Below are 16,770 nucleotides of genomic sequence, written 5' to 3' on the forward strand. Positions count from 1 at the left end.
ATAAATTGCTTTGGGTAATATAGACATTTTAATGATGTTTATTCTTCCTAACCATGAACATGGTATATGCTTCAACTTGTTTGTATCTTCCTTGATTTATTTATCAATGTTTTGTAATTTTCCAAGTACAAGTCTTTAACCTCCTTGGTTAAATTTACTCTGAGGTACTTTACTTTTTTTGTTGTTGCAATAGTGAAGGGGATTTTTTCCTTAATTTCTCTTTCTGACAGTTCATTGTTGCTGTATAAAAATGCCTCTAATTTCTGAGTATTAATTTTATATCCTGACACCTTGCTGAATTCATTTATCAAATCCAGTAGTTTTTTGACTGAGACTTTAGGGTTTTCTATATACAGTATCATATCATCTGCAAATAATGATAGTTTTACTTCTTCTTTTCCAATTTGGATGCCTTTTATTTCTTCTTCTTGTCTGATTGTTTGACTTCCAGTACTATGTTAAATAAGAGTGGTGAAAGGGGGCACCCCTGCCTTGTTCCTGATTTTAGGGGGATTGCTTTTAGTTTTAGTCCATTAATTATGATTTTGGCTGTGGGTGAGTCATAGATGGCCTTTATCATGTTGAGGTATGTTCTCTGTATTCCCACTTTGCTAAGAGTTTGGATCATAAATGGATTTTGGATTTTATCAAATGCTTTTTCTGCATCTATTGAAATTATCATGTGGTTTTTCTTCTTCCTTTTGTTTATGTGATGAATCACATTGATTGATTTACGAATGTTGTACCATCCTTGCCTCCCCAGAATGAATCCCACTTGATCATGATGTATGACTTTTTTTCATGTGTTAGTGGATCCGGTTTTGCTAATATTCTGTTGATGATTTTAGCGTCTAAATTCATCAGAGATATTGGCCTGTAATTTTCTTTCTTTGTGTTGTCTTTGCCTGGTTTTGGAATCAGAATTATGCTCACCTCATAAAAGGAACTTTGAAATGTTCCTTCCTCTTGAAGTTTTTGAAATAGCTTGAGAAGGATAGGAGTTAGTTTTTCTTTGAATATTTGGTAGAATTCACCAGTTAAGCCATCAGGCCCAGGGCTTTTGTTTTTTGGGAGCTTTTTGATAACTGTTTCGATCTCATTTGTTGTAATTGGTCTGTTTAGGTTTTCTGATTCTTCTAGATTGATTTTTGGAAGATTATATGTTTCAAGGAATTTGTCCATTTCACCTAGGTTGTTTAATTTTTTGGCATACAGTTTTTCATAGTATTTTCTTAAAATATTTTGTATTTCTGTTGTGTCAGTTGTTATTTCTCCACTCTCATTTCTAATTTTATTTGATTCCTCTCTCTTCTTTTCTTGGTGAGTCTCGTTAAAGGTTCATCGATCTTGTTTATCCTTTCAAAGAACCAGCTCTTGTTTTCATTGATCCTCCGTATTGTTTCTTTAGCATCTATATAATTTATTTCTGCTCTGATCTTTATTATTTCCTTCCTTCTACTACCTCTAGGCTTTTCTTACTGTTCTTTTACTAGTTCTTTTAGATGAAGGGTTAGGTTGTTTATTTGAGCTTTTTCAAACTTCTTAAGGAATGCCTATAGTGCTATGAACTTCCCTCTGAGGACTGCTTTTCTGTGTCATAGATTTTGAGTTGTTGTATGTTCATTATCATTCATTTCTAGGAATTTTTTTATTTCTTCTTTGATTTCATTGTTAACCCATTTGTTATTTAATAACATGCTATTTAGTTTTCATGTGTTTGAGTGTTTTTCAGTTTTTCTGTTGTGGTTGATTTCCAGTTTCATGCCATTGTGACAGAGAAAGTGTTTGATATGATTTCAATCTTCTTAAATTTGTTGAGACCGCTTTTGCGTCCTGACATGTGGTCTATCCTAGAGAATGTACCATAAGCCCTTGAAAAGAATGTATATTGTGCTGCTTTAGGGTGAAAGGTTCTAAAGGTATGTATTAAATCGAGTTGATCTAGTGTGTCCTTTAAGTCTGCTGTTTCTTTGTTAATTTTCTTTCTTGAGGATCTATCTAGTGATGTTAGTGGGGTATCAAAATCTCCTACTATTGTAGTATTGCTGTTCATCTCACCCTTTATATTTATCAAAGCCTGCTTTATATATTTAGGTGCTCCTATATTAGGTGTGTAGATATTTATAACGGTTATATCTTCCTGTTGGATTGCTCCCTTTATCAAGTAGTGACCTTCTTTATCTCTTACTATAGCCTTTCTTTTAAAGTCCATTTTGTCTGATATAAGTATTGCTACCTTAGCTTTCTTTTCATTTCCATTTGCATGAAATCTTTTTTTTCCATCCTTTTACCTTTAGTCTATGTGTATCTTTTGTTTTGAGGTGTGTCTCTTGTAGACAGCATATGTATGGGTCCTTTTTTCTTATCCATGCAACTACTCTATGTCTTTTTTTTAATTTAATGCAGTGACATTGATAAATCAGGGTACATATGTTGAGAGAAAACATCTCCAGATTATTTTGACATTGGAATATGCTGCATACCCCTCACCCAAAGTCAAATTGTCTTCTGTCACCTTCTATCTGGTTTCTTTGTGCCCCTCCTCTCCCCCCAACCCCTCCCTCTCTTTCTTCACCCCATCCCCCCACCCTACTCCCAAAACTAAGAACTATATGAATCCATACATAGATGGGACATAAAAATGAGACTCAGAGACATGGACAAGAATGTGATGGTACTCTATGTCTTTTGATTGCATCATTTAATTCATTTACATTTAAGGTTCTTATTGATATGTAGTTGTTTATTGCCATTTTGTTCTTTAAAGCTATATTCCTCTTTTGCTGTATTCCTTTCCCATTTTGTTCTTTTTACAACAGGCCCGTTAACATTTCTTGCAGCCTTGGTTTGGTTGTAATGAATTCCTTGAGGTTTTTTTTTTTTTTTTTATCTGGGAAGCTTTTTATTTCTTGAATTTTAAACAATAGCCTTGCTGGATAAAGTAGTCTTGGTTGTACGTTCTTGTTCTGCATTACTTTGAATATTTCTTGCCATTCTTTTCTAGCCTCAAGTGTTTCTGTTGAGAAGTCAGATGTCATCCTTATGGGGGCTCCTTTGTAGGTGATAACCTTTTTTTCTCTAGCAGCTTTTAATATTGTTTTTATCTCTTAACTTTGCTATTTTAATTATGATGTGTCTTGGTGTGGATTTCTTTGTGTTTCTCTTTAATGGAGTTCTCTGTGCTTCTTGAACTTGTGTGACTTGGTCCTGTGTCAATTTAGGAAAGTTTTCGGCTATGATTTGATTGAACAAGGTTTCTAAACCTTGTTCTTTCTCTTCTTCTTTAGAAACTCCTATGATGCAGATGTTGTTTCTCTTTAGATCGTCACAGAGCTCTCAGAGTTTCCTCAGATTTTTTCATTCTGAGTTTCCTCAGATTTTTTCATTCTCTTTTCTTTTTGCTGCTCTGCTTTCATGTTTTCATTTATCTTGTCTTCTAAATCACTGATTCAATCCTCTGCTTCATCCAGCCTGCTATTAATTGCTTCTAGTGTAGTCTTTATTTCCGATATTGTATTTGTCATTTCTGACTGGTTCTTCTTTATTATTTCAATGTCCTTTTTAATACTTGTTATTTTTTTATTTATGTGCTCACTGTGACCATCCATTGTTTTTCTAAGATCTTTCAGCATTCTAATAACCATTATTTTAAACTCTACCTCAGGTAGTTTGCTTATATCCATCTCACTCACCTCTTTTTCTAAGGGTTTCTCTTGTTGAGTCATTTGGATTGCACTGCTCTGTCTTCTCATTTTATCTGTGTTGCCTTGGACTTCCCTGGTTGGGGCCTGGGGCAGGTCAGTGGAGTCACTGCCTGTGACTGGTTCTTATCCACTTTTTGGAAGCTATAGGTTATACAGATCTTGTGGCTGCCTCTAGGTGCCATTGTAAATATCAGCTGCACCACTAGGCTTGCTTTTATGTACTCTTGGCCTGGGAGAAGTAACTTTAAAAGTTCAAGCTCCCCTAAAATCTGCTTTCTGTTGTCTTTTATTGCTGGCTACTTGTTGGGCTCAGTACTGTAATTCAGTGATTAGGTATGGTATTAGATGTGGCCTACTTCTTTGCTTCATGTGTTTTTCTATCTAGACATTTTAGCTCCCGTTTTGTGGTCTCTCTACCAGGCCACCACCACTGTTGCTGCCAGGGCTTTTGGGCTCAGGTGCTGCTGGCTCCAGCCCACTTCCACGACCGCTGCTGCCCTGGTTGGGCTTGCGTGTACCCGCGTGCCTGTTTGGACCACTTCCGGGACTGCCTTGGTCAGCTCAGATCTCAGCAGCCGCCTCAGGGTCGTGTGCACCCCTTTCAGATCTCTGCCGAGGTCACCCGTGCTGACATTCATTACATTCCAAATTCTAAGCTTAGGTTTTCCTTGAGTCTGGGAAATAACAAATTTGGTTTTCTTTTCAAAATAGTTCATTATACTCTGATTTTATTTCCCAGAATAATTAAGTAGAAAAAAACAAATCATGGGATTTTTTCCACTTCATTTAGATTACTTTCCTAATCATTTGCAATACCAATTCCTGTTTATTTGCATGAAATATCTTAAACTCCAGGATTTAGATTGATGGGCATTTCATGTACATACTGCTCCAATTCTCAATAATTCAGGCCTCTGTCTCATATGAACTAAGTTTTTATTTTTGTGTGTTTCTTTATTGTTGTTGTTGTTTTTTATTCCGTGAGAGGAGGGGAGGCAGAGACAGACTCCTACATGTGCCCCAACAGAGATCTACCCAGCAAGCCCAGTAAGGGGCGATGCTCTGCCCATCTGGGGCATTGCTCTGTTGCTCAGCAACTGAGCTCTTAGCATCTAATGCAGAGGCCATGGAACTCTTCTCAGCACCCGGGGCCAACTCGCTCCAATCAACCCTTGGCTGCAGGAGGAAAAGAGAGAGAAAGAGGCGAGAAGGGAAGGGGTAGAGAAGCATATGGGCACTTCTGTGTGCCTTGACCAGGAATTGAACCTGGGACATCCACACATAGGAGCAATGCTCTACCACTGAGCCAAATGGCTAGGGCCTTGTGGGTTTCTTTAAGATATTAAAAATGAGAGAATAAAAAAGTGTTTTTTTCCTGAAATATTATGATGAATCAGGTGGGATTTTAAGATTTCTCCCTAAGTGGAAATCTTTCAGCGGTATCTTGGAGTAAGTATTCCTGAGGACAGTCTGCTCTGTTCACTTTTGAGTTGTATTCTGCTAGGATTTTTAAGATTGCCTGTTTATTCCTGGGAGCAGTGTCCAAGAATTCAAAAGAATGTTCAGTAGCGGGTACTTTCAATACTTAAAACCCTTTCATAGTTGTAGGAGAAAATTTGAGGGAACAAATAGCAGGGTTTTTTTAAGTGAGAGTAATACATCTTTTAAAATGATGAATCCTATATAGGTTCTAGAAATTTTAATTTATATTTACAGCTTATAGTAATCATATAATTTGTTATTTTTAAAAGCCATGGTATTGCTTTAAACTTACAGGTTCTTGACAGGATTGTATATGAAAACAAAATTAGGAAACTATTGTTTGATTCATACCACCTTAGTTTTTTATAAATCACGATCCTGGTTCCAGATTTAAATCAGCTCCAAGTTGTGGAAATGGAAAAAAAAAAAATTGTAGAGAGAGAAATAGCCTGACCTGTGGTAGCACAGTGGATAAAATATCAACCTACAATGCTGAGGTTGCTGGTTCAAAACCCCAGGCTTGCCCAGTCAAGGCGCATACAGGGGGCAATGACGAGTTGATGCTTCCCACTCTTCTCCCTCACCCACCCCCTTCTCTCTCTCTCAAATTAATAAAATCTTAAAAAAGAGAAATAAATTTAGGTGGCCATGTTGTTCATATATTTTTATATATTTTGATGGCAAAAACCATTCCTGTTTTATGTTTGAATATCCTATGAATGCTGAATTTAATTAATAACTCTCTTAACTGGTAAGAGTCTTTTCTACCCTTGAGTCTATATATCACATGGTGGGTGCCATGCACTTAATTTAGTACAAAAAGAGAGATAACACAAATTAATTATTCCTGTCAGCTATTGAATAGCAATGACCATATATACTCACCAAAGAAGGTGTTTGTTTATATTTATCAAGCATAAAATTTGAAAACAAAAAGATCCATTATTGCATTTTCTTTGATAAGAACAACATCCCTGGTATTAGGTTTTAGATTCCTGGAATACTGCCAGTATCTATTTTAGGTGGCCACTGGAGGTCAGTATTTCTCTAATTTTTTTTCCTTTCTTTGGGTGGGAACTAGCTGTTTTCAAGTCCTCAGATACTCTAAAATTGGTTTCATGTCTTTCCAAAAATTCTTCCAAGATGAAAAAATAAAGCCAGCATGGAAAATGCAAAAAGTTATTGTATGTATTGTGTATATGGTTATTCTAATATACTAGTACATGAAAGATTTATTAATAAGGAAATTTATTTTTGTTGGATTTTCCATGATAGTTGTAAAATTCATGTAAATTAGTTCATTTTTTTTCTGACCAGGAAATTTATTATGTTAAAAATTTCCAAAGTTTACACTTAGCTATTTATGTCATAGATGTATTCTCCTCAATTGTGATGAGCATTTTAGGCTTTTAATAGTAGATAATTGACAATTTTAGGCCTGTCACCATTCAAATCTATATAAATCAGTAGCTTTGATACTCTTGTACCAAGCAACGACCATTTTATGTCTCTTGCAGAGAACATCATGGAAATGCTATGCAGCCCTCGGTCAAGGATAACAGTGGGAGCCATGGCTCTCCTATCAGTGGAAAATTAGAAGGGATCTTCTTCAGCTGCAGCACTGAATTCAATACAGGGAAGCCACCCCAGGATTCACCTTATGGAAGATACAGGTTTGAGATTGCAGCAGAAAAACTTTTTAACCCCAATACTAACTTATACTTTGGGGACTTCTACTGTATGTACACTGCTTATCATTATGTGATTCTTGTTATTGCCCCTGTGGGATCACCAGGAGATGAATTTTGTAAGCAGCGCCTTCCTCAACTAAATTCCAAGGATAATAGATTCTTGACCTGCACAGAAGACGATGGGGTGCTGGTTTACCACCATGCCCAGGATGTTATTTTAGAAGTCATTTACACTGACCCTGTGGATCTTTCTCTGGGCACTGTGGCAGAAATCACTGGTCATCAGCTCATGAGTTTATCAACTGCAAATGCAAAGAAAGATCCCAGCTGCAAAACCTGTAATATCAGTGTTGGACGTTAATGCCCACTTTTCTTACTCTTACTCCCTCTCCTTCCCTTAGGAACATTGGTCATCTGTTCATTTTCATTATCAGATGTTTTCCATTGAAGCATGCACATGCCGCTATCACCAAAAGCAAACTGTCAAATTTCAAATGTCATTCAGCGCCATTTTAGTGTTTCCTTTTCCCTACCCTTCCCACTACTTTCTATGATGAAATATCCTGTTGTCCTGACACTTTATTGCCTAGATGCTGCAACGTCTTTATTTTTCCGTTATGCCAAACATAACAAAACAATTATATAAACTGCTTTAGCAAAATACAAAATAACAGCTTATAAATGGTGTTTAAATATGTATTCATTTTAATCTACTGAACAAATATTGGGATAACTCCAAACCGCATGAAAGCGTGTAATTGCAGCATGAGTTAAATCTTGAAGCCTAGAATTGTCAGCACTTCCAACTTGTTGTTTGACAGTGTTATTTATGTTATTTATATTAGCTAACAGAAAAAACTACTGTGTTTCAGCATAATAAATATAATAGAAAAATATTTTATTTGTACTGTATAAAATATTTACAACCATAGAATATATAGTTACATTTTAATAGCAATTGTATACATGTCACGAAACCATTTCCCTTATCAAAGATGTAGTTTGTAAACCTCAAACAGTTGTGTATCTGTTCTGTTACAAGTAGATGACTATTAAACAAATTTATGAAGGACATTATTCTGATTCATAAAAGTTACAAAATATCAGGTGAATACAGAGAAAATAATAAACATCTGAAATAGCCAATATTCTTTCCATCCAAATTATATGAAAATGTGAATTTCTTCAACATCATGCTAAAACATTACAGAAAATAGAAATACAAACATGGTTCTTACAAAAGAAAATGTCAACCTTTTACTTATTTTTACAAAAGCAAATATAGTAAACATGATTTAGTACAAAGTAACACAAAACAATATACACTAAAGTTGATGAAGCAACTAAAATATTCTGGCTTTTTTTTTCAAGGTGTCAAAACAAACAATTTTCAAATCTTTCATTTTGTAGAGAATGAAGAATAATTACAGCTTATAAGAAAGCTCTTTTTGACTTTACAAAGTTTAGACCTTGGAACATTAAGAAAAATGCATATTCCCAATGGAAAAATAGTTATATAATCTTAGTTATAGTAAACAAAAAGATTAGCAATTATAACTATGATCACATTATATATATACTGCAGACACTTACCTATCCAAAATACCTATTTTCAAATTTTAATACAATATTTTATTTTAATATAAACATCTGTCAATTATAGATAAAGATAATTCACAATGTACATGCGATCAGAATTAACTTTGGTAATCAGAAATGTAAAATTTCAATTAACATAAAATAATGTGCTATTTTTATATAGAAATAAAAATTTAGCAGTGACACATTCTAGTATATTTTAGGGTACTGAAAGTCTAGCAGACATAAGGGACAAGGTGAATTTTTTTTATCACTTAAAAATCTATTAGAAGTTTCAAATCACATTCTTACTATCTGTATTCCTTGCTACCTAATAACAGTTTCTTTTCTTTAGTGATTTAAAAAAATCATTCTTTTTTCCCATTCATCAGCATAAGCAACCTTTGGACAAACAGACTTTCCCTAACAAGTGGCCCATTAAACAGTGGATGCTATGTGTTATTTAGATTTGATAAAACATTGGATGTTTTTCAAAATAATTATACTGACTGTGAGTTTTCTCCTTGGCATGGAGGAAGTTGAATTTTATTTTTCTAATTATACAATTACGTACTGTATCCCTCACCCCAATTTAAAGCTCTCTTTATCATGTATAATTACACTTGCCATCCCTTCTTAAAATCAGCTAATACTACCACTAAAGTGCTTCAGTTTTCTGTATGTCACAACTACTTACTCAGCAAGAATGGCAGAGGAAAATAAACTTTATCTTGGATGAAAGTAGTCAAAAACATTTCTTGGACCTCAAATCGTTTTGGCCACATCTTGCTTGCTGATTAGGACCTCAAGTAATCTCAGTTTGGCTTTTATGTGCTTGTATTCATAGTATTCATCTGCCATGGGAATCTTATCTTCCTTTTGTGGACTTCTGCAAAACAGAAAATACCACCTATTAGTTCACAATGAATCAAGTCAATTAAAAATCCTTTCATAATTTTTACTTGAGAAAGTACAGGGTTGAAGTTTCCATTTGGTTTTTGCATCATGTCTTTCTTAACTTCTCTTTCTCTTTTATTCACTCCCTCGTCCATGTGTTATTACACTTCTAAATAATAGTACCCCTTGAGAACTGGAATGTAGTAGGTGTTCACAAATATATAGTCCATTGCATAGAGATTTAACAATAAATAGGGCAAGTGAAAAGGTCTGAGAGAAAAAACAAACACCAGAACTCTCAAGGCATTCTTGTCCAGCCATTCTCCCATTATCCATGTCACAGGCCGTGCCTATGCAGAAGGTTCCACCTTTATAGTGACAGTTAAAAGTATCAAGCCAAAAAACTACAGAATTCAGACTAACAAAACTAATTCATAAGTTTTTGGTAATAGAAAGAAAAAAGTTCAATGGCTACCTTACAAACGTGAAATATTTCCAAGTTTTCTTGTAATTATAATACTTGTTTCTGCAAATGTGTGGCAGAATTACTGAGAAGTTCTCTACATAATCTGTATGTCTAAATTTCAATGGTTCTTTTAGCACACTAATTACACTAAGACTAGATATATGAAAATGCATAGATTTTTATACATAAGCATTCTGACTACTACGTGCTCTTGCCATGTACTTTGAACAACAATTGGGTAACATCTACAGTTAAAATAATTTGCCTTCCCACAAAAATGTTGCCAGGATATATTCCCTAAAGGGTAGTAATTGCTTCAGGATCTCAAAAGTCTCTTGTCTCCTTGGTTGATAAGATGGCCAATTGCTTTTAAGACATTTCCACTCATGACTTTAAAATACTAAGGATAGGAAACATAGAGGAAATCATTGTTGCTACTGAACACTCTCCAATATTAGTTTGGCTGAAAACTGGTAAATAGAAAACATTTAACATTTTACCTATATCCCCTTCTATTTTTTAAGAACTGATATAGATATATTTATATCTCTTACAAATAAAAAAGCTAATCTCTAAAAATATAGTTACCTACTGGTGTTGCACCACTATACAATACCCTGCAATTTCTAGTACAGACTAAAATAGTACTCATCTATACAGAGTTTCTCTTAAATGGCTAAATTATATAACATGATCCCTTTGCCTCCATGCTGTATTACAGGCCAAACTTATAACTGGGTGTCTAAATACCACCTTAATTTGTCTACACTTATCTAAGGAAAGAAATTATCTAACTTATAAGAAAACAGGAATAATCCATTATATAACTTATCCCTGGACCTGCATACTCCATTTTGGCTAATAAACAAGAATGCATTGGCCAGAATGAAAAATTTTGCTAGTATTTCGCTAAAACATGCTTGACATGTTTATTAGCATAGTTCCTGGCTCATAATTAATAATGTCAAATCTACGTGGTTATGCCTCTTGTATGGTAAATATTACAAGAAAATTTAGTTTGACCAGGTAGTGGCACAGTGGATAGAGCATCGACCTGGGAAGTTGAGGGCCCAGGTTCAAAACCCTGAGGTCACCGGCTTAAGTAAGGGTTCGCCAATTCGAGTGTGGGGTCAACAGCTTGAGTGTGGGATCATCCACATGATCCCATGGTCGCTGGCATGAGCCCAAGATCACTGGCTTAAGCAAGGGGTCACTGGCTCAGCTGGAGTCCCCCAGTCAAGGCATATTATGAAAAGCAATCAATGAACAACTAAAGTGATTCAACTATAACTTGATACTTCTCATTTCTTTCTCTTCTTGTCTGTCTCTCCATACCTCCCTCCCCCCCCCTCTTTTTTTTAAAAAAAGTTATAGTACCTTAATATTTAATCCATATGCAATGGTTATTTTACCTTATAGATAGTTAGGCCTTTCCAATAAAATGTCTTACAAAAAACAAGATTAAGACCTGTATTTCACAGCTCTTCCACCGTTTGATTTTTGTTGTGCTATATCACCACTGTTGCATTTACTTTACGTATATTACCACAAGAGGGCATACAACCTCAGTCAAACATAGGCTTCTCTGAAGTGGGTTCAGGACTCACGGGTGTAGCAGAATACTAATATGTAGAACATAACTAACTTCCCTGTATGTCAGAAGTTTTGCCAAGTACCACTGCAGATCCATTAGGCAGGGCTACTAGTATATTGGGAAGTTCTCAAACTCTTTAAAGTAGACTCCTGGGTTCAAATAGGTAAAAATGTAAATGTAAGCATTGTATGGGAATTTTATAAAAGAAAAAAATAGAAATGGAAAGAACAAATTTTGTTTTATATTCTAAGTTTAACAGTCATATATAGTTAATATCAGCAGATAAGTAACTTGAACTTGTAGCAATCAACTGGAAAGAAGATTCAAAGCAGAAAACTAGGTTGGTTACATCTGTATTTGCTAAATGCAAAAAGTTTCTGACTTTAGTAGGCCCAGTTTTAGTGAACAGCCCTGAAGGACTGAAATAGAAACACTGCTGAGCCTGACCTGTGGTGGCGCAGTGGATAAAAGCGTCGACCTGGCATGCTGAGGTCGCGGGTTTGAAACACTGTTGAATAAGAGGTGAGTAGGGACCAAGCTTTCACAACACTTGAAAAAATAGTCTCTCTCCATCAAGGCAACCCTCATTCTGCTGAAATAAAAGCAATTTAGGAAAGGCAGGTATGTGATGGAGAGGAATACTGAGGAGCCAGTGCATCACTGCTTCCCACCTTAATAACTGTGACTTTGGGAAAAGTATGCCCTTTTGTTTTTTTTAACTGACATCCCATATGACGGGTATAATAGCTTCCCAAAGTATCCCAGAATGTCCAGTATTTCATCATGGAAACAGGCTCAGGATTAACTAAGTGATTTGTCACTTTCTCTTCCAAAATTAGATCAGTAACCCATATATAGAATTTTGTTGACTGTACAGAAAAATGTAGAGGAAACTAATGGGAGTGCCTAATGAGACACTCGGGTCACCACAGAAAAAGAGAGGACAAACAGAGGCTATAGCTAAACATTTATTGAAAGGACAGAAAGAATAGCTATGAACTTTTGACCAGATTCTGAAATAAAATAATTAAGGGGACAGATCCTGAAGAATATATTTAAAGTAAATAAATAATTATTTAATAAAATAGAGAATAACTTGAGGCACTAAGTAACCAGGAACAAAGAATTTATGCGGGCTGGAAAAGACACATTTTGTAGAGATTTAGATAAATTCAATAGTTGTATTTATTACTTAGTGTTAAAGATTTTTGAAGTTAATCCTTTATTTTTTAAACTCTGATGTTATAGTTGATAGCTACAGCCTTCCATAAAACATACCAAATAATGGCATTATCAGAATGTTGCATTAGACAAATCCAGGGTCTAAGTCACTGTAGAAATTGTTTATATCAAATAGAGTTACTATTCTAGCTCATTCTTAACAACAGTTCTCTAGGTAATAGAAAATTTCTCCGCACACGCTTACCTTCCCGTTTGTTTAAAAAATTGTTCTTCAAATTCTCTTAAGGCTTTTCGAAGTCTCTTCTTGTCAGCCCTAGTTTCTCGGAGATGGTCAAGAAGTACAGGCCTATAAAATACATATTTGTCATAACTGAGCTCTGGCATCACTGAGAGATCATCATGAGTAGATTTATCTATTTAGCAAAAACATTACGATACACAAGTGTTCTGCCTAAAAGGGTACCTTTGAGTCAGGGTGGCACATGTAGAGCCTGACCATAGGGGAGCACATGGCAGAGGAAGTTACTTGGTGAAAACAACATCATAGGAAAGGAGAGAGGACCAGGGCAGGCAGGAGGCAAGCAGACTGAGTCCGTTACAAAAAAAGTGGTGAAGGTGAAGGCCATATGAATGGATGTGAAAGAAACAGACATTTTAAAGGAATACTCATCAGTATTTGTTGATAGACTGAAGAGGAAAAGATTGTAAACAAAATTCTATCCTTACTCGAGAGTATAGGGAGAATGGCAAAACCCTTGGGAATTAAGTGACCCAGAGAAAGCTACACTGAGAATTCCACCCACTGTATTCTAAGACGAGGGAGAAGAATCATATACTTTAGAACAGGAAATTGTAAGAAGAGATTCTATTGCTTTCAAAAAAAGTCTAAGCCCTGGCCGGTTGGCTCAGCGGTAGAGCGTCGGCCTAGCGTGCGGAGGACCCGGGTTTGATTCCCGGCCAGGGCACACAGGAGAAGCGCCCATTTGCTTCTCCACCCCTCCGCCGCGCCTTCCTCTCTGTCTCTCTCTTCCCCTCCCGCAGCCGAGGCTCCACTGGAGCAAAGATGGCCCGGGCGCTGGGGATGGCTCTGTGGCAGGCGCTAGAGTGGCTCTGGTCGCAACATGGCGACGCCCAGGATGGGCAGAGCGTCTCCCCATGGTGGGCATGCGGGAGTCTGTCTGACTGTCTTTCCCTGTTTCCAGCTTCGGAAAAATGCAAAAAAAAAAAAAAAAAAAGTCTAGCACTCAACCTAAGTTAGGAACAGCTGCTTTAGAGCAACAACTAACCAACCAAGCAACAAATGAAAGAAAGAAAGGAAAGGTGTGAGGAAGGAAGACTGATTTTCTGCTTCCAAACAGGCTACTTCATCTATGAGATGAAACTGATGTACCAACTGATTTTAGAAGCACACTAAAATCCCAACTTAAAATTAAGTCCTTGATCTTACCTCATATATTCGCAGGGATTTCATCCCTATGTTGGGGCATACACTTGCCACACTATAATACACATTTAAAGAAAATCTCATAATTCGGCCAGTAATATACAAATTAAAGGAAGGTCAAATGCTGGAGGTATGCCAAGTACTGAGTGATGATCATAATAACTAATGAAAATCCAAATAGCTCCTGACTGAGGGGATCATTAAGAGACAGGGGCTGGCTCATTTACTGAAGGCCAAGGGGACTCCCAATCTGGAGAAGCCATCTTATTTAAATGGAACAGACTAGGATAAAGGCCTTGACAACTACTGACTCACACAAGATTAGAAAACCTTTTGGTCCAGACTTTTCAAACGCCAAGAGTTAACTGGTGCCAAGCCCTGGTGGAAAGATGTGCAACTGCAGCAAAATGAACATCAGCATCTATGGGCTCCTTAGGACCTTATTGGGAGCCTAGGTTCCTCATGGCATTGTCATCTCAAGTTTCCGGTTAAGAAGACAAGGACATTAAGACTACTCTCAAGTTGATAGCATTTTTAAAGAGTCTAATAGCACTTCTAAATGTGTATGTCCATACAAGGTACCACAGACCAGAAGGCGTTAAACTGTGACTCCACACTTAGGATTCACACTCACATGGTAGCTTCATGTAAATTAGACATGGAGAGAGCTGGTGCTTTCATTTCTTTTTTTTCATCTGGTAGCAGGACCCTTACAGGCTCAGTCTCATTAGAGTAGGTGAAGTGATCGCCACCAAGAAGGTGAGATGCTGAATTTGGTAAAGAAGGCGGTTGGCTTCCCTGTGGACAGTCTTCATCCGAGTCCTCTTCCTCCTGCTTATTGTAGGCAGAATTAAATAAAGTCACAAAATGCTAAGTGCCTTCTGATGAAGCAAAAACAGGAAGGGGAACAATAACTAGATACCATGAGAACAGTAGGTGACTCCTATGCCTATGGAGAATTGAGAAGGAGACAACCAGGAGGAACTTTTCTTGGTTGCATCAAAAAATTTACAGAAGTTAATGGGTGAAGAAATACTCATTGTGAGCTAAAATGCTCACCAAGTTCACCTCTGTTGCTGGGCCAAAGAAGGCACAGACATCCAGGATGTATAATCTGGGCTACACTACCTAGTAGTCCCTCCCTTTTACCCAGACCGTCTGGGGCCCAGCTTCATGGCAAAACACCGCTGCTATCCAGGAATACCCTAAGTCAGGTCCTAGTGTGGGCCACAATCAAATACCGAGGATACTAAGAAAACTGATAAAGTGGGGAAAGAGCTCTACAAAGGCCAAAGCAAAATGAAGTTATTCCTTAAACTTTCGGTAATGCTTATCAACAAAAAGACTTTCTTGCAAGGAAATCTGATTATCATGTCCCATTTTAAATTATACTTCCTGAATGGGAAAATGTCAAAGATTATGAATCACTATGTCTTTGTCTTTAAAACTGTGAAAGTATAAATGTACTCAAGTATATTTACATTTCTGTTTGTTAATTTTTATATTGATATCTTGAGCAAGTGACTATTTGAATATTGTTGGAGTAGAATTTGTGGTGCTTTTCTAGTTCTGTATTTCCGTAAATCATTCTTTATTAAAAGTAGCCCAACTCAATTTCAGTAGTCATATTTTCTATTGAAATGAATCTACTTATACAGTGATGGTCAAATGGTACCAAAAACAAATGCTGCCTTATAATCAAGTAACACCCTATCAATTTTCTTACTAAAGGACAAAAACTAACATATAGAATAGAAAGGCTGTGTAGCTGTTCTGTAAATTAGATTATGCCAAATTGAAACCCACGATTTGTTGTCCTCACTTGAACAATGGAAGCAAATATTAAAACTGGCTTAAAGCCCTGACCAGGTAGCTCAGTTGGTTAGAGCAACGTTTGGGTATGCCAAGGTGGTGGGTTTGATTCCCAGTCAGGGAACATAGAAGAATCAACCAATGAATGTATAAAGAAGTGAAACAACAAATTGATGTTTTTCTCTTTCTATCTCCCCCCACTTCCTCTCTCTCTCTCTCTCTCTCTAAAATCAATAAATAAAACTTTTTTAAAAACTTGCTTCCAAAAATACAATTGCCATAGATTTATGTTCATAATAGTTTTAATCATCAGTCACTGTTAAGTACAATACTGGGGTTGAGTGAGACTGCATTTTTACTTTTTGAAAGTAACTGGACTTGTTAGCAGCATATATCGCCAAGAAGGCTCCTCTATAACTTTGATAGTGCTGTCTCCCTAACTAAACATCAAAACAAAGCACAAGCACAGGTTTCTGGCTAATGCAAGCATTCTGACTTACAATTGTTGGAATCAGGGAAGGCGTTGACAAGATTTGCTTGATAATTCTGCATCGATCATAAAGAGGCTTTATGAGGTTCTTGTCTTGCTTAGTTACCTGAAAAAAAACATAAAATTAATTACTATTCCTTTCTTACGAAGAAATTAAATTGATGTTAGCAGGCAAAAAAAATTGCTTTTGAATCCTACTAGTAAGGGATTACAATAATATAATGCAACAGTAATTATTAGAAAAGGGGAAGTGTCTTATGGCACATGCCAATTTTTTTCAAGGAAGTTTCTTAAAGGATACGTCTATATTTCCACAAACATTCTTTATTAAAAGTAGCCTAACTCAATTTCAGTAATCATATTTTCTATTGAAATGAATCCACTTATACAGTGATGGTCAAATGGTACCAAAAACAAATGCTGCATTATA

The 16,770-nt window shown here is 36.2% G+C and overlaps 2 protein-coding genes across 5 annotated transcripts in view; one reads left to right on the forward strand and one right to left on the reverse strand.

Moving 5' to 3' along the window:
• PHYHIPL (phytanoyl-CoA 2-hydroxylase interacting protein like) overlaps nt 1-9,196 on the forward strand; it is a 78,158-nt gene extending 68,962 nt beyond the window's left edge. Inside the window, exon 5 of the mRNA XM_066242822.1 lies at nt 6,704-9,196. Within this exon, the coding sequence (XP_066098919.1) occupies nt 6,704-7,238 (535 nt within the window). The 3' untranslated portion in view covers nt 7,239-9,196. The remainder of the gene's footprint in view (nt 1-6,703) is intronic.
• The window catches only part of FAM13C (family with sequence similarity 13 member C), a 166,492-nt gene continuing 158,229 nt past the window's right edge, over nt 8,508-16,770 (reverse strand). For 3 of the 4 annotated variants that reach the window (XM_066242820.1, XM_066242818.1, XM_066242821.1), the window contains 4 exons: nt 16,351-16,446; nt 14,673-14,872; nt 12,839-12,940; nt 8,508-9,344 (listed from right to left, as the gene is read on the reverse strand). In XM_066242820.1, the coding sequence (XP_066098917.1) occupies nt 9,221-9,344; nt 12,839-12,940; nt 14,673-14,872; nt 16,351-16,446 (522 nt within the window). In that variant the 3' untranslated portion in view covers nt 8,508-9,220. The remainder of the gene's footprint in view (nt 9,345-12,838; nt 12,941-14,672; nt 14,873-16,350; nt 16,447-16,770) is intronic. The other variant, XM_066242819.1, reaches the window with a different exon arrangement.

Source organism: Saccopteryx bilineata, chromosome 9, assembly GCF_036850765.1.
Source record: "Saccopteryx bilineata isolate mSacBil1 chromosome 9, mSacBil1_pri_phased_curated, whole genome shotgun sequence".
Classification (NCBI taxonomy): Eukaryota; Metazoa; Chordata; class Mammalia; order Chiroptera; family Emballonuridae; genus Saccopteryx; species Saccopteryx bilineata.